At 32.7% G+C, this 18,990-nt stretch overlaps 1 protein-coding gene across 5 annotated transcripts; it reads left to right on the top strand.

Moving 5' to 3' along the window:
• Nucleotides 1–2,717: 2,717 nt before the first annotated feature.
• LOC128245625 (interferon alpha-inducible protein 27, mitochondrial-like) lies at nucleotides 2,718–18,851 on the top strand. Of its 5 annotated transcripts, none has more exons than XM_052964000.1 (5): nucleotides 2,718–2,820; nucleotides 15,411–15,455; nucleotides 17,283–17,486; nucleotides 17,807–17,930; nucleotides 18,347–18,851. In XM_052964000.1, exons 2-5 carry the CDS (start codon nucleotides 15,429–15,431, stop codon nucleotides 18,448–18,450), a joined length of 459 nt encoding a protein of 152 aa, XP_052819960.1. In that variant the 5' UTR covers nucleotides 2,718–2,820; nucleotides 15,411–15,428; the 3' UTR covers nucleotides 18,451–18,851. The 5 variants fall into 5 exon arrangements, with proteins under 5 accessions (XP_052819960.1, XP_052820024.1, XP_052820093.1 ...); XM_052964064.1 differs by having other exon boundaries at nucleotides 2,719–2,820; nucleotides 15,405–15,455; XM_052964133.1 differs by lacking the exon at nucleotides 2,718–2,820 and adding an exon at nucleotides 11,621–11,768 and having other exon boundaries at nucleotides 17,283–17,484; nucleotides 17,804–17,930.
• Nucleotides 18,852–18,990: the final 139 nt, after the last annotated feature.

The raw sequence follows: 18,990 nt of genomic DNA, 5'->3' as shown, positions 1-18,990 counted from the left end.
TTACCTTGTTTTGGTATCAATGAAATTATTGTTCTTGAAGAGTTGTAATGTTTCCTGTTTCAAAAGAAAAATTAATACTTTAAGATAGTGTTCTTTCAGATCTTACCAAAATGCTTGTACAATTCTACCGTAAAGTCATCCGAACCAAGGCTTTTTTTATTTTTCATTTCATTTAAAGCTTGTTCACATTCAGAATGTATAAGCATGCCTTCACAAAACTGTTTTTTATGTTCGTCAATTTTATTATTGGTATGTTAAAAAACAAATTTTCACTTTCATTTTGTGTAGGTTTATCCTTAAAGAGATTACTAAAAAGCGATGCTTAATGATATCATAAATGTTAGTAACAATTCTGTTGTCAACTTTAAATCTTTTTATAGTTTTCATTTCTGTATGCCGTTTTTCTTAGTTTGAGAAAAAAATTGTATTTTTTTCGTTTTGATCGACAAGCAATGCTTCTGATCTCAATATTATTCCGTTAACTTTTTCACATGTGATAGATTCAAGTTTTTCTTTCATTTCATGTAATTCTCTTATTATTTGCTCGTCATTATCGTTTGAAAGCAGATTTTGAAGTTTTTCTATATTTTCATTTAGCATGCTTTCTTCCATATTCATATTTTTCTTTCTTTTCGTCGCATATTTTATTGTTAAATTTCGTAGGTTACCTTTTAAAACTTCCCAAAATGTGTTAGGGTTGCAATTAGTATTTTACACACGAGTAAATTGAATTGTGGACTTTATAAGATCAACATAATTTTCTTCTATTAAAAGCTTATTGTTGAATTTGAAATAGCCAGGTCCCTTTTGTTGTTTGTTAAAATGTCCGTACATCACAACTGCTGAATGGTCGGTTCTAAAACCAGAGGTAACTGTACATTTACTTACACTATTAACAATACTTTCTGAAATCAAATAATAGTCCAGCCTGCTACAAATTTTAGTTTTAGTATTTGAATACCATGTGAACTGTTTCTATGTTGAATTAAGTTGTCGCCAAATATCGTGGATGTTGCAGGTTTCAAGCATACTTATTATTTTGTTTCTTATGTTATTATGTGAATTAATTTTGCCATTGACCTTGTCTAGCTTTGGATTAACAATAGTATTGAAATCTCCTCCTATGATAGTATTTTTATCATTATTTTTTTAAGAGAATTGTTTCTAACTTTTCAAAGACTGAAATATTAGGTCCATAAATATTGAGTAAAAATAACTCTGTGTCATCAATAACTATTTTTATACCAATGAGAGACCCCTATACTATTTCTATCTGAGAAGAAATGGACGCATTGACCTCTGGATTAATTAATATTGCTACTCCCTTTGAATTTGTTGATTTTTCACTAAAAAAGCATTTACCACCCCATTCTATTTTCCACTTCTTGTATTCTTTTGACTGTAGATGGGTTTCTTGTAAAAAGTATATATCAAACTTTTTCATTTTAAGCCAATGAACAATTTCTAATCGTTTTAATTTGTTGCCTAGACCTCTTACATTTAGGGTGCATATTGTTCTATCCATAGTCAAAAACTAGTACTAAAATGAGTTTCATAACCAGCCCAAATATCTTGCATAAGAAAAAATAAGGTGGAGTTTTGCCAGAAAAAATATAGTTATTCCAGTGTAAGAAATACATAACCATAATGTAAAGTATAACTTTAACAAAGTTTATAAGAGAGAGAAAACAAACGACTTTGAAAAACATTATCATATGCAGAACTAAATTATCAAAAACATTTTTCCTAATAGTAAAAAACAACAAAAAAGCAACAAAAAATCAGCGAACAGAAACAATGATGGAGTCAAAAAAATTAACCTGATAGTCAACACTCTTGTTTATTTTTGACAAGTCTATCAATGATGATTTTTAACCATTTCTAACTAACATATGTGTAGTTTCAGCCATCATTAATGTTTATCGAAAAATGAAGCATTTCACATAATCTGTCTATATCATATAGTGTTGTAGTAGGAAAAATTATTTTGGAGAGCAGAAAAACAACAGCTTGCATTTATGCTTGGCATCAACAAAAAGTAAATTAACATTCAACAATAATCGATCCGATATAATTTCATAATGCAACTAATGAAAAAATTAATTGTATTACCTATTAATATAATTATTAATATTATTGCTTTAACTTGTAAAGATAAAAAAGCTCACTTATGCAAATGGACATTTTTAAAGTTTATAAACCAGGTTTTAGTGTTCCTTTTTATATATATAAAAAGAAAGATTTAAAACCTGCTCTATGACAACTATTACACTATGTTCGATATTTTAAAAACGAAACAAAAAGAGAGAAAATGCTACATTTGATAGCAATAAAGAAAATTTGAACCTGCTCCATAAAAGTATAACCGTTTGATAAATGCTTTATCAATTAACTTGCTATATAAAATGACTTTATGGCTATTAAGTAACAGCAGCTTGTTTAAAAACAATATAATACTGACAGTTAATTAGTACTACAGAAATTAAGCAGTATATAAGACTAAGTGTCATTGATGACCGATATAATTCAGTAGTGCTTTCACTAAACATGCATTGTGTTTTGTTAAGCTTTTATCAATTGATGTTTCTTGACTAGTAAAAACCAGATGTGTTCACTCATGCAAACCTGATTTGCAGGTCATACAGTTTACATTCAACAGTATAATTTACATAGCGTATTTATATAAGCCTTCACTGCTATTTATTTATATATCGCTCAAAGTGCATGACATGTATGACATGCTATCTCATTTTCAGAAAACGTGCGATGGAGAAGGCTTGTGATTCAATTAAATAAAAACAAGGATTAGGATACAAAGAGGTAAGCTGCACGTATCAAACTTGGGTATATCTATGTAAATGTTTTGTTTATACCAAGATAGATACATTGCAGTTTGAATTTACGTTTTAAATAAGCAAAATAGGTCGTTTTAAGTTCATGCTAAATCATCGGCTGAACTATCGATTTCATACTTTTCGGACTGTTGATATAACAACAGTGGCTGGAATTTGGGGAATTTAATATTAATATTGACAATAAATGTTATGTCTGATGTCACTGTTCATCATTCCATGCACACAAAGAAAATTCATAGTGATAAATTATGCAAAATAAAATGTGTACTGATACTAGAAGAGATACGGTTTTGCATGTAAGCACACAGAAGTCAATATCTCAGCAACTATTTGATGTATTATAGTGCATTAAAACTTTTTACAATCCAGCAACAGGGGCAAGGTGCGTTGTTATAACACACCCCTGTAACCACACTCCTGCCCCCACCCATTTTTTTGGCTTATTAATAATGATGGGGAACTGTAAATAGTGATAACTTAAAAAAAAAAATTCTTAATTCTTTTAAAAGGATGACGACTCGCCCCTGTATTTCCCTATATTTAGCGATATCACCATGTTCAAGAGGCCATAAATCTCAAATAAACTCGACTATGTTGTGCTTTCCTTTTAACGTTCCTATCAAACTCTTTAAGGAAAGCCAAAACGAAATCCCAAAGATTATAGAATAAAAAATAAAATATAAATAGTAAGTTACCACTAGTTACAGTTCCCCCATCATCATTTATAAGCTTCTATTTTTTTAATTGGGGAGGGGCGTGGTCATAGGGGTGTGTCACTAACAAGCTTTCTGCCCCTTTGAATCAGTCATGCTAACTTTTAAATAATGCATTGTATTGCCGTTTAATTTTCGACTTTTGGTTTAGGTTGTACATGTATATGTAAGTTCACATTGGTCAAATACTTTATACAAGGGTTCTTATAAAAATAGTATTTAACTAATCAAGTAAGATAATTATTTTGCATAGAATAAAATGCAAATTATGGCCGTTTATTATACGACTTAGAACTTCTGGTGAAGATTTTGAATGAAATCTAACTTGACAGTTGTACATGCATGCTTCATCGAAATTATGCAATCCTTAAACTTAAACTTGCACAATTAATATCTATTTTGTGGATTGAATGTTGAACGATGCCTTCAATCATTGTAAAAACACATTAATTGTCATAACTTACATTTCATTTTCAAAATTCAAGTTACTTTTACCGGAAGGGGTGGGTTCGTCGTTCTGTCAGACCCCTGTAGCAACGCCCCTCTCCTCTCACATTTAAATGTACCCATGTTCATAACAATTAAGAGGGCAATAACTATTACTTAATCAATATAAGTAATATAAAAACCAATTTAATAACAGTTTGCTCCTATGACAGGCTGCAGAACTACGTTGACAAGACCAACCTTTTGATCACTTCCCCCCCCCCCAAAAAACACCCATGTTTCAATAACTGTTTTGCCAAAATGGGGAGGGGCGTTTATAAGATTTTAGCGACTTAAAAATGAACAAGCAATCACTAACAAAGTCACTACACAACAGACACTCAATGAGTGACAAACAATGTTACAATACAACACACACACATGGAGAGACAAACAACGTCACAAAACAGCAGACACTCAAATAGGATAGAATAAAAGAATTCAGAGTTCAATTACGTGTAGTTAAGAAATGTGCGTTCGACGATGTGTCAAAGAAGTGTGTGTTCAACTACGTGTAATAAATAAGTTTGTGTTCAACAACTTGAATAAAGAAGTGTGTGATCAATTACTTGTTATAAATAAGTTTGTGTTTAACTACGTGTAATAAAGAAGTGTGGGTTCAACTACTTGTAATAAATAAGTTTGTGTTTAACTACGTGTAAAAAGAAGTGTTGGTTCAACTACTTGAAATGAATAAGTTTGTGTTCAAATACGTGTATTAAAGAAGTGTGTGTTCAACTACGTTTAGTAAAGAAGAGTGAGTTCAACTACAGCTGTAGTCATAGCCATTCATTTGAATTAAATGCTTAATTGGACGAGTTAAACATTCAAAAGAAAATTTAGGATGTAGAAAGGACTCGATTTAAGGTTTCTCATTGTAGTTTAATTGATATAAAATAAGTAGAGAGCAATGAATTGCCAATAAAGATAACCTATTTATGAAATGTCGTTAAAAAATGAAACAAAAAAGTAACAGAGAAGTGGATCGCTCGGACATATTAATTAAAGCAACACTGTTCAATTTAAAACTAATTAAAAATCATAGTTAGTATCATACAAATCTATGATCTATAAAGTTAAATTACAAGTGAATCCTAAGTTTCAGAGGGGTAATGAGACAGTCTATGGTACATCAGACAAACATACAGACAACACATATTCAACTTAAACATCTTATCCATAACATGTGGTGAGGGAGGCATAATAAGTCCTTGCTTTAAAATTGTGATCTCCTTTTAGTATGTGATGGTTAAATATATTGTTACTTATAAAGGTTTCATTATAAAGAAGCAAATTATATATCGTCACCCTAGGTGTGTGTATCAAGTCTACTTGACATTCTTACGTGTACCAAGTCTCGATGTCGTTAGTGCGGGAACCTTGTCCTTATTTGATTATTTTGTGTACCGTGTAGTATTGACCTTACTGCATCTGCCATGTCTTTTTGCCCTAAGTGTCCCAAGCATGTGTGTGCCTAAATGTCATGAACCATGTATGGCTTGTCCCTAGGGCGTTCCAATGTTTCGAAATTCCTTGTGTGTAAGCCATGTATTGATGTCCCAGATGCATGTACCTCGTATCGTTGTCCTAATAGCGTGTACCACGTCTAGTTGTCCTTTGGGCGAATGTCAGGTCTCGTTGTCCATATAGCATGTACCTCGTTCCGTTGCCCAAAGTGCAAACACCTTTGTTGTCCTAAGTGCGTGTACCTCGTCTCGTTGTGTTTATTGTGTCTTCCATGTTTCCTTGTCCATAGTGGGTGTACCATGTGTCCTTGTCAGTAGTGCATATCATATGTATCGCTTGTCCCTAGGGCGTTTACTGCTTGTCGTTGTCCCTTGAGCGAGTACCACGTCTGCTGGCCATTAGTGTGCAAAACACGTCTCGATGTCCCTAGGGCGTATACCATGACTAGGACGTATACCTTACTCGTTTTTGTTGATGATTGTGTTGGTGGCAACAGTTTCGGTGAGGCAAATTTCTTAGCCTGCCAACCTTTTCGGCCTTGACGGCCGCCACCAGGGCAAAACAAAAAATAGGAAATGACGTCGACGTCAAAATAATTAAGAAGCCATCAACAAGGTTAATATTTGACATCTAAATGATAATAGCAATACAATATATAATATTTATAATATGGGGACAATATTTGTCTAAAAAAATGGGGCATGATCACATTTTAAAGTGTCTGAGCTTTGTGCTTGAACAAGTGGTGTAATTAGTACTGGTTCAACCCAGGAAAGGTGTATCCCGTGTATCGGTGCTTTACACCGAGAACGTTAAAAGAACCAAGAGGTCTCTTCGCAAAGAGCTGCTAGGGTATCGCACCCGGATCTCTTTTATCTCACTCTGTGTCTTCAATTATTCAAATGTCTGGATTTGACTGCGAATTGCTGTCACTTCTATCTCATGTCACTTATGGCATTTAAAACACAATTTAAGTCGTGATGGCGATACGGCGGGGTCAGGCCATAATGCAGCCAATGGGCGCGGGCATACCTTGATCAACTCAAATAAACAAACAAGCAAAGTGCTCATAGATCCATTCCTCCTTCGACTCCCATTTCCAAACTCCCTCCACTTCCCTTTCGCTAGCTCCGATCCAGAGAGTACCAATTTTTCCATTTGTTCCATTAATATAAGTCGTCTTCCTCCTTACTTGTTATCGAAACAAGCGAAGCGTTGGACTATTCGCATGCACTCTTTGCATCGTCCCATATTGTGTTGATGCTGAACAGCAGATAACATGACGGTTCAAACATGGTCAAACCCATCTCACACTGTAAGTAACAAGAACATGTGTACCAGGTTTGTTTGAGATATCGCGAAACTTCATTATGACACGTATAGCCTATATTTCGTGTTTTATACATTAAACGAGTTTGTTTGGAAGAAGACACCGCAATGTACGTACGTTAGTTTTGATTTTAAAATATAACCAACTTAACCGCTTTTTTTCATGGAATAAAAAAACTGGGGGCGGGGGGGGGGGGTACATCAGTCAAACCCCCTCAAAACGTTTAGTTTGTTGAGTTGTTGAAATGACACATATATCAGCGTTTTTATTGTTGAACTTCATATCTCAATTTAACGTTAAAATTATGAGTTTGAGGGTACACTTACCGACCAGTTGGGGGTGGGGGAGGGTACGGACCCTTGTCGATTCCTAAGAACGTGACGTCCTACGTATTGAGCTACTTACTTGGTTGGCACCAAGAGACCATGGAATCAAACACTCTCTCGTACTCCCATTAGTGGCGATCTACCGGGGGCAAATAGGGCCCGTGCCCCCCAGCGGGCCGGCAAGTAATGTTTTGGTGGGCACATCTTTATTGATTTAACTGTACAAATTAGTTGTTTGTAACCATTAAAATTTTATGTCAGCATATGAGCAAATAAACAACCTGATTATCGAGTATAATATAGTATTCGAAAGTCATTTTACACAGACAGCTGATCAAAAGTAGACAAATATGGCTGCAGTTATACGCATAAATTTACTGTTTATAAAATATATCATATTCCAGAAATATAAGTTGTTTTAAACTGTTTACATGTGCACATTATATGTTTATATAATTCTGTGCCAACAAGATATGAATGTGCATGATGTGCATTAAACAAAAGTTTTATTTTTTAAAGGTTTATCTTAGTTAATCATATCCTTTCAATTCAATTGATCTGCCAAACATTATTGACAGTGAAGACAAATGTTCATTCCATGTCATTATATGATTAAAATAATGCAATAAAAAAAGTTTGATATGTTTATAATTAGTTGTGCTCCTCCATTTAGATAGAAAGTCCTGGATCCGCCGCTGCCCATGGTGACTTCTGTTATCCATGCATGTTACCAGCTTTAAAAAAAACACACATATAAGTACTGGTTGACGATACAAATCCAAACACTTTTTGAGGTGTTTCACAATTATCTTGGAGAGCTTTTGTTATAGTAAGTTAAAATTGCGTATGAAACATCTTTGGTTAATGTGACAACATCTGTCAAAGTACAGATTCACGATCTCATCAATTTTATGTCGATAATCGTTCATTTTATAGACAGTAAATCATCCTTAAATTTATGCTATGCAGGGCACAAATACCGAACACTTGAAAAGCGAAAATACATGGTCATACAATTATCATTAATAAGTATGCTATTTTAAATAAACACTTAGCTGCAAATTTATTTATTGTTTCCGATGTTTCAAAACAAGAAATTCAAATTTAAAGCGTGATTTATATTTATAAATATCTTAAATGTAGGTCAGCATAACTGCACAACCTAAACATGCTCGTGCTCCTTCTGACGTCAGTTCCCCCGTGTGCTACATTTTGATCTTCAAGCGTATAAACATTGAATGGCATTTTTTTAGAAAAATACTCAATAAAGCAAGATGAAACTTCGCAAGTGTGACCAAGGCAAGCCTTTGTATTGATTTAGATCATCGAATAATCGATCATGGTAAACAAAAAAAACGCGTGTTTTAGCTTGTGTTCGGGATTTGTACCCTGTTCGGAAATGTACCGTCAACCATATATGGAAAGAGGCTAAGAAAATGTTATGGAACTGCCATTTCGATTTAAATGCACAATCTGCTGATGTCGTGATACTGCATGACAAAATTTAATCAATGCAGCTGAATGAAAAATGAGCATGCCAATACATTCCTAACCTTAGACAAACACAAAAGACAACAAATGCAAATCAATACTTATCATCAGAACATCCGATTCCAAGTGAAACAATCATTTTTTCTAAAACAAGTAAAACCAATGTCTGTAGAATTCAACTGTGCACGACAATCAATCAAGCTTGAGATTTTGCGCTTCTTTTACAAAGACAAGGGAGAGAAATCTGATAAACTAGCTGCATTATCTGATTACAGAATTATCTCTCTTACACTGTAATTTCACTTGGCTACATAAACGGTACTTATTTTAAGAGTTTAGACAAATTTCCTGAGGACGTAACGCGGCCATTTGAAAAAAAGTGAAAGTTCGAAGGATTTGTTTTTATTTTTTGACTTTTGTTATATGCAGAACTGAGGAGAGTTTGTGAGTTCGAATTGGCGAACAACTAGTTGGCTAGATAGAACGGAAGTGTTTCCTGCTTCGCGATTATCCTCATGCTTCTTTGAATACCATGTTCCCGACTATTAACATGCTATTGGTGGCGTGATTAAAATCAAGTAATGTAATGTATCTAAAATTTGACTGATTTTAGCAGGTATTTCTGTTGCGTCGCGAAGGTAGATCCTAAAGATTACACATCGTACTAGAATGATACCGAATCAAATAATTAATATATGTATTTATTAAAAATGCACAGCAATATTTCATTTATATCAGAAGGTTTACAAACTGTACTTTATATTATACAAATGCAACATCACAATTTTTTTTCATTTAATTTCATTCATTCACCGACAAAAGCCACATCAATTTCATCATATACAGCACAGTCACGTTTTGAAGCCGACATGAGTGAATAGTGTTCTTTGTTTACAAAAAGAAGCATCTCTGTAAAGTTACAAGGGGCCAAGCAATTACGCGTTTTAGTCTAACCATTGAATTTCTCGCAATAAACCATTGGATTGCGATCACTGGGGTTGTATAAGAAATATTTTTGCAATCCTTCTTTGCATGGTCTTAACTTTATGTAAGTCACAATGATTATTTACACCACAAATATGGCAACAAAAGTCAACTAATATGAACTAAAGCGCTGCCTCTACGGGCTTGAACTATTTTTGCCGGACACGTAAAAGTTAAAGTTTTCTTAATAACTAAGTGAAACATACTAGGAGTGAAGGGAAAATGTTTTCCATATATATGCTAGTGAAATTTGGGAGTATTTCACCCAATTTTAAATATGATGCAATTCTGCTCTTGTTGGTAGTTTACTTAATATACAAAAATATCTACAACAATATTGTGTACAATATATATAATGCATTTATATACTATATATCAAAGTTGTCCTACTCATTCAACTTAAATAGAGCTTCTATGCATTTCAGATAAAGTACACAAACGCATTTGAAGAATATGTAACAGACAGAAAAAAAAATGATCACATAATAATGATTGCACAGCAGAATGTTACAATCAAGAGTAATTGTATTTTTTACTATAATTGAATGGGCAAAATCCTATTAAAAATGATGGTTAATCATGGCCAAACATTTACTCAATTACTGATAATAATAAAAACAAAAATCCCTAACTGTTAACATTGTAGAAATTGTTGATTGAAAATGAACTATCTGTAACCAAGCAACTCAAACACAACATCACTACATTTCAGTGAGATTACAGAAATGCTTATCTGTTTGTAATTTAAAAAAACAACAACATAACAACAAAAAAGTAAAATTTAAGTGAATTTTAAGAGCGAAAACAAATACTGCTTTCATAACAGAATAATCTCAACAATGATTGTTATAAACTTTTAAAATACCTTTAAGTGTTGGAAATGATCAATGAATTTGACAAACGCTATGTTTAATAATTAACTATTTACTTAACCAGCAATTTCAACTCATTTATATTTTAAACAACCTCAGTTCATGTTAAAAAATCAAGACTTTTAAAGGCAAACTATGTTTAAGTAATGTTAACTTTTAACCCCCTGGTATGATTTGTTATATCTATCGCATTAACAAATATGCAACACAACTAAAAGCATATTCTGAATTTAGCCCGGAAAAAGTTAAAACCAAATTTCGATATCACTTGAATTTCTTAAAGGCCCAGTAGAGTTTGAAGTTTTAACTTATCAACGCGTGTTTATGCACAAATGACGTCTCCTCACAAAATATTTTAACCAACAGGATGATAAACGAAATGATAAGATTATTAGAAATGTATTGCAATTACAATGAACATTCAACAGTTTGTGAGTGCTGAAAATTTCTAAATTTAGCACCTTTACATCATATACAAATAAGTAATCAAGTCAGTGATACTGTTGGACATGTATAGATGATAACATTTCTGTTTAATAAAAGCACTGTGTATACATTAGGTTCTATCCAACATTATCTGAAACTGTTTTATACGCATTTTTTGAAACCCGTTACGTATAAAATTTTAGTGTTATCAATATTTGAATATTCGTTCATTGTCGATGAAATACCCTGCTTGTTGGTTGTTGGGACATCAACACTGTGTTTATTTCATTATTTAACTTAATGTTAAGATGATAAATATTAATGATTGGCATAACATGAAATGAAATAGAAAACATACGATTAAATTTTAAGGGGATTATAATATTTAAACTATAACATATATAACTAAACTAGAACTGCAATTATGGTATGCGCTTTCTTTTTTCATAAATGATGAAGCAAAGCAAAATGTCCCTTATTAACTGTTTCTTTAAACGTTATTTTCAGTGACCTATTTAAAAGATAAACTGGATGAAATATTCATCTTGAATCTCTGATTACCTGTATAAACCTCACTGAAATTGAAATATCACAACCGTGCATGCGCCTTTACTATTGTTATTTGTAGTATCGCTTCAAAGCACTGCGTGTCGTAATATTTTACAGGCAACACACATTCTAAAAATAGCTCATTTTCAGAAACAAGCGACCTACATGAATGTACTATTTCTTAGAAACGCTGAAAAGATTCCTTTGCTTTCGTTTTATAAAATACGTTCGTGCTTAGGTCAACTCAAAACAAAAAAGGATACTTAACGGTAAGTTTTAATTTCGTCTGTATTTAATATCACTCTACATCTCTACTGAAGTATGCATGAGCGTAAATAGGTTGTTTATTAAAGTTGATGCTAATACACCGGATTAAGAACCGATTTCACTTAATTCGTACTGTTGTTGTGTTGATGTAACCACAGACTCGATTTTTGGAAATATAAGTGTTATTAGCATTGCAACATTACTTCTTTTTAATATTCTGGCATTCCAAAACCTATCATTTCTGTTAATATACATCTATTGTGAGTATAAACATGCAGGAATTATAAAAATATCTCATTTTAAAGTGAAGATACATGTATAGCAATTTATATGCACCCACCCTTCACCGCCATTAAAATGCACTAACTGAAATGTCACGAAATCCTGACCCAAGTATTTATTTTCATTGTAAGGCATGTAGAACTGCTCAAAAGGCCTTTTTTCTACACGCAAACATGATAACTGAATAAAACACAGCAAATAAACTGTACTTACAAGTCACAGCTGGGGGGGGGGGGTCCTGTCTAGTATCCCTTCGGCCGAGCAGTTTTTCGTACAAACTAATGGACAAACACCTTCAAGAAGATTTGACTCTAACGATACACAAAATATATTATTACAAAAAGCTTTAAACTACATCAAACGTCTATGCTGAAATTTTACAAGGTTAATATTTAGCACAACCACCAAAACATGACATTCTGTTAATAAATAAGTGTTGTGCAATTTAGTGACAATTGTCTTTTTGTGCAATTCACAATATAAAGATCCTGCTCTTGGACTTAAACCATCCAAAATATTCATTTATCATTTAAGTGTTAGTGAAATAAACATTCTTCTACTTAACAAAATATCGAAAAAGATGTTACAATTTTACTTACAGACGAAAATATGAACTTTAATTTGCCGTCAACCAGGACAGAAAATCTGAAATGACACCATACAATGCATAGTCAAAGCAAAAGTTGTAAAAATAACATATATAAAAGAAGTGCTTTTACATATGCTAAAGAGAACTTACTTATTTATCAATCTTATAACAAAGGTCATATTGGTATAAATGGGAAATATCTGATTAAAAACACTGACTTATAGGTATCAAAAGTACATACTTATATACAAACTGACACGAGTATTACGTTAATTACAATTACAGTTTTTATTTATTACACTGCTATTTAATAATGTGATATTGATCAAACCAATTATAATATTACTATTAGATTACACCAAAACAACGTTTTAGTTCAAAAACTACTGGTGTCACCTAAATCTAGCATTTTTCTCAGGCTTTATTTGATACAAACACGTCTTTATTACATAAATATATTTGGGAACGAAACGGTTAGAAACTGGGGATAAACACAAACTTTTGTGAAAAACATTGTTGTTTTTTTGCAAATATTTGAAGAATAAACATAAAATGTATTCACTCTTAATGTTTAGACCTATTTACACAAGGTGTTCTTCTAGTTAGAAGCTGTCAGCAACTGTTTCATGCATTAATCATCAATCATCTGACTAAGAGAAAACTGTAGTTTCACTTCGCGGCCGCCATTTTGGATTTTTGTTTGCATTTTGGCAAAGACTATAAATGGTCTAAGAACGTTGTGTTCGTATCAAAAGTGATAAAAGACTATGAGAGACCTCTCCCATAATTTAAAACAAACCAAATAATCCTTTGTACTTGTCTTAAAACATGAAAAAAAACGTTTAATCATGTTTCAACTTTCGTTTTTCTTTCAGAAAAACCACCTTTTCAGTGAACTCTGACTGGTTTCCAGAATATTTCATCATCTAATTAACTATAAATAGCCACATGGTACCCCGAAATGTTGATATTTATGATTAAAAGAGTGTATAAAACCGGTACAAACATTGGGTCGCCTTCCGTGATAATATTCATGAGATGCATAAGGGAAGATAACTTCAATCGCCTTTGCATCGCTAGGGTTATTATGTCATTTTTTTAAGAAATGTGTTGTGACCATGTTCCTAAATTATGCAATATAAAATCGTTTACCTGATACAGGTAGCTATGAACTGACTATCGAGCATACACACATTTTATGTTGCATCATTTGGCCTAATGCCATTAAGTTCTTTCCCCACGGTTCCGTCTGTGTCCCATATATTCTCATTTATTTATTAAACGGTACATGGACAACAGGCCATTCATTGTCAAAAGTATGCCACAAGGGTTATTATAATGGCAAAACATATATCACGATACACATAATTTCGAATACCTGGTGGCCTCATTAAAATTTGATAAAATTTGAAATGGCTGAAGCCTATTATAAACCAGTGTACATGAAATAATGATGCAAAATAAAATGTGTTTATACTCGACAGTCTGTTTCATAGCTACCTGTATAAGGTTAACGATTTTACATTACATATTTTAGGAGCATGATCACATCTTTTCTAGCATAACTTAAATTATTTTTTTTTTGTAAAAAGAAATACATATAAAAGCGCATGTTTGTACATTTCCCCAACAATGGTGATATTTACTGACTCCATGACGCGAAGTAATTTTTATTCACTGTATACTTCAAGAAATTCTTCAGTATCACGTCTTTAAAGGATTATTTTGTTTTGTTTTGAATGTATATTTTGTAAAGTTTATGTTTATGGAACTCATCTATTGAAATCTCCTAGTTGTGGTTACATAAAGTGTTTAATAAAAGAAATAAAAAAGTATACCGTCACAGCGCAGGCATGCCCATGGGGGGAATGGAATTTTCCAGCACGGCTGAATCACCGGAAATGCCTATCCGGTGTGCTTGAAATGCCACGTGTGCTAGAAATCACATTTTGGCAACACCGAAATATAAATTGTTATTTTGTATTACCTTAGTGTGATATCGATTGACTGCAATAATTATTGTGTGTAATTATAGCAGCCCAGCTAATGATGAGAACTATCAACAGGGGGTCTTTGAAAATAACTTATTGATGTATAATGATGAGTAAACATCGAACTTGAAAAAAAGTTTTCTATATGTTACCCATGCCCCGTCTCATAGCATTTACAAGGAAAGTTTTGGGGTTCAGATTCATACTTTATTTAGACTCCAAAGGTTTGACTTTGAATAAATCCTAAAATGTACAAAATAATCCAATAAGTTCTTAATACAAGTAAACGTAATACATTACACAATTCAAATAATATAAATGATTATCTAATACATCAAGCACAAGATAAATTTAAAATGCAATTACAACACATTTCCAATCATACAAAGTACAGTAAAACAAAAACTTTCCGGGCAGTGGAATAAAATATGAAAAACTGATATTTGCGATCACCTCCAAACCTGACTTGAAAGTGATTTGTACAAATAAGAGCGGGAAATATGCAATAAAAATATTATCTATTAATAAAAATAAATTAGTTGAAAACCCAGTTCTTGTACACACATAATGATCACCCATGAGGACAGTGGACAACGCAAAACATGTACAACACAACTGACCATTTAGTCACACTTGAGTTCACATGTTAAATAAACCTGCTCTTTTCCTTAAGGGATTAACTTAATATTAAAACATGACTACGAAACCTGGGTAACATTTACATTAATACTAACATCATTATACAATATGGTCAATTAATTACAATATGTTGCAAGTTGTAGACTGGCACATTTCAAACTATGGAGCTGTACAGACCACATGGCAAAGTAAGTTTGACTCCGATTTCATAAATCTTTTGCATGATTAGAAGGCCCATCAATATGTGCTCATTTTGCCTGAAAAACTACAGATGTTTTAAAGTGTGGACCAATGGGAAATATTATTAATTATTATTTATTATTGTTAATGGTAGAAGTAATATTATTATTATTATTATTATTATTATTATTATTATTATTATTATTATTATTATTATTATTATTATTATTATTAGCTCGACTATTCGAAGAGTATGAAGAGGTATACTACTCACCCAAGCGTCGGCGTGGGCGTCGGCGTCGGCGTCAGCGTCACCCTTTGGTTAAGGTTTTGCGTGCAAGTACACATAGGATAATATCTCAGCAACTACCTGAGGTATTGCATTGAGACTTTACACAATGGTACTCAACCATCCAACCTACTTAATTAACCAAGTTTGATAACTCTACTTTGCATTTATTGCAAATAATAGGCCTTTATTATTTGACTTAGAAATTCTGGTTAAGGTTTAGCGTGCAAGCACACATAGGTTAATATCTCAGCAACGAGTTGATGTATTTGCATTGAGACTTGATACAATGGTACTCAACCATCCAACCTACTTAATTAACCAAGTTAGATAACTCTACTTTGCATTTAATGCAAATAACAGGCCTTTATTATTCGACTTAGAAATTCTGGTTAAGGTTTTGCGTGCAAGCACACATAGGTTAATATATCAGCAAGTACTTGAGTTATTGCATTGAGATTTAACACATTGGTACTCAACCATCCAACCTACTTAATTAACCAAGTTAGATAACTCTAGTTTCATTTAATTCAAATAATAGGCCTTTATTATTCGACTTAGAAATTCTGGTTAAGGTTTTGTGTGCAAGCACACATAGGTTAATATCTCTGCAACTACTTGTGGTATTGCATTGAGACTTGATACAATGGTACTCAACCATCCAACCTACTTAATTAACCAAGTTAGATAATCTACTTTGCATTTAATGCAAATAATTGCCCTTTATTATTCGACTTAGAAATTCTGGTTAAGCTTTTGTGTGCAAGCACACATTATTTTATTATCAAAGCAACTACTTGATGTATTGCATTGAGACTCGATACAATGGTACTTAACCATCCAACCTACTTAATTAACCATGTAAGATAACTCTAGTTTCATTTAATGCAAATAATTGCCCTTTATTATTCGATATAGAAATTCTGGTTAAGGTTTTGCGTGTAAGCACACAATTGGTTAATTTCTAAGAAACTTCTCGATGTATTGAATTGAGACTTTATAGAATGGTATTCAACCACTCAACGTAATTGAATAACCAAGATATATAACTGTACTTTCCAAATAATTGCTCTTTATTATTAGACTTAAAAATCTGGTTGAAATTTTCCATGTAACCACATTTATGTTACTATCTCAGCACATCATGAATTGCATTGAAATCTAATCTAACAGTGATCCATGCATGTTTGGCCAAAACTTTTCAATCCTTACACTGAAAAGCGGCGGAATAGTCGAGCGCGCTGTCTCTGTGACAGCTCTTGTTACTATTATTAATATTATTATTACTATTATTATTATTGGTATACACATTGACATACGCACTATTTACATGTATAATTTTATAAATTATATTTCTATGAACGAATAAATTACACTGACTAGCTTATATAATATATATATATCAATACTTAATTTGTATTTATTCATATTTTATTTCTTTAAAACATCTGACAAAACATTTTAAAATCGAAATGACATCCGAATTAAACATGATTGTAAACATGGTTTCGAAAGCTTACTTCAGATAAACAAATTGTATTTCCAGAACCATTTAACAAACGATGATGCATGGTCGTGGTTAAAAAAAGCTGCCCTGCCGTTAGTAGTTGCTGGAGCCTCGGTTGTTGCTGCCCCTCTCGTTCTGTCGGCTGCAGGATTTGGTGCTGGGGGCATTGTAGCGGGATCCTTGGCAGCAAAAGGGATGTCCGCAATTGCAATGTCGAATGGCGTTGGCGTCGCTGCCGGAGGTAAGTTTTGTAACATTTCTCTCTTACATAGTTTGCCTCTCGTTTAATATGCACAAACACCATGTTTGGTACGAACGTTCTAATAGGTGTATAATAGTCTGGTCAAACTTTGACTATTGAATCATCGGCAGTAATGCCATCCGGAAAGAATATGCTAAAAGTCTCATTATATATTTTTATCTCCATACTATGCCCATATTTAATATCAAAGAAATGGTAAAGTGTTCATAAAAATAGTGCTCAATTAAGGTAATTTTGTTCAATATTCAAGATTTATATAATTTACGTCCATAACTGAAGTAATGGTTAATTTTCAAAGGTTTTTTTCGCGGCATGCCAGTCAGCGGGAGCGGTTGGAATAGCCGGAAGTACACTTGCGGGAATCGGGGTGGCAACTGGAACAGCCACATTTGCTGTACAGGAAGGAATCCTTCGCAATGAAAAGAGTATTTATTTATCATTTGTATTAATGTAAAAATGTGGATTTTTTATTTATTTTTATGTTCATTTTTGATTTTTGACTAAAGTCCGATCCGTACAAATTTGTAGCACAATAACAAAAATGTTTTCAAAATTTGGCAATATCTCTTAATATGCAAAATTGTGTGCCTTTTGTTTATGATCCAAATGAATTCCCAATATCAAATATTGTGAAAAAATGATATATAAAAAACTAGATGTTCACGATCCCCAGCACAAAATCATATGACGAAAAAGATATATATGTGTTCGAAATTAAAACTTTAATTTATATCAACAAACTTAGAGGTAAAAAATCAGGTCAAATGTAGAGGCAAAACGTTTTTTTCATAATAAAGAGCTAAATTTTATTATCAGTCCGCCATCTTTTTTTCACTTTTAGAGCTCAACACAATTCATGGAAACAATGGTGGCACAGATGATGACGAGGAATCAGAAAATGAGGACGAAAAAGGAAGTGACGCTTTCTATTTAATTAATAAGTAAACAAGAAAGATATTGAATAATGTCACAGGATCTGGCGCATATTTTGTTTATTTCGGTTATATACAACAATAACAGTTTTATCACATGACGTTGCCTGTTTCGAGTGTAATATTATCACTTTTCCCTACTAGTCACGCTTTGTTCTGAATGATTACTTTATCTTTGGCGACAAATATGCTATGTGATAAATATAATCTCACATGAGTTTAAAGCAAAATACATGTTAAAGAAACTTGTAACAGTAAAGATGTACAGCGAGCCTTAAGTGTCATGTAAGGTTCTATATGAGGACGTAAGCAATGTTGCTTTGTATCCGCGTGTAAACGTTTGGCTTCTCATTGTATTAAATGCCTTATATGTTAAAAGATTTATTTCTGTTACAATAAAATTAAACATTTCAATACGTTCGTTTTCATAAGTAACTTCTCTGTATCTTCAACATCAATTAACCCAGCAATGTCATTAAATCCAAGTTCCGGTAAAGACACTTTGGTCTAAACTTGTGGTAGAATAAGTTACTTTTTACGTATCCGGTGACGA

The sequence above is a fragment of the Mya arenaria genome, chromosome 1, assembly GCF_026914265.1.
Source record: "Mya arenaria isolate MELC-2E11 chromosome 1, ASM2691426v1".
NCBI classification, from domain to species: domain Eukaryota; kingdom Metazoa; phylum Mollusca; class Bivalvia; order Myida; family Myidae; genus Mya; species Mya arenaria.
The sequence above is the reverse complement of the archived record's forward strand: the minus strand, read 5'-3'. Positions and strand labels throughout refer to the sequence as shown.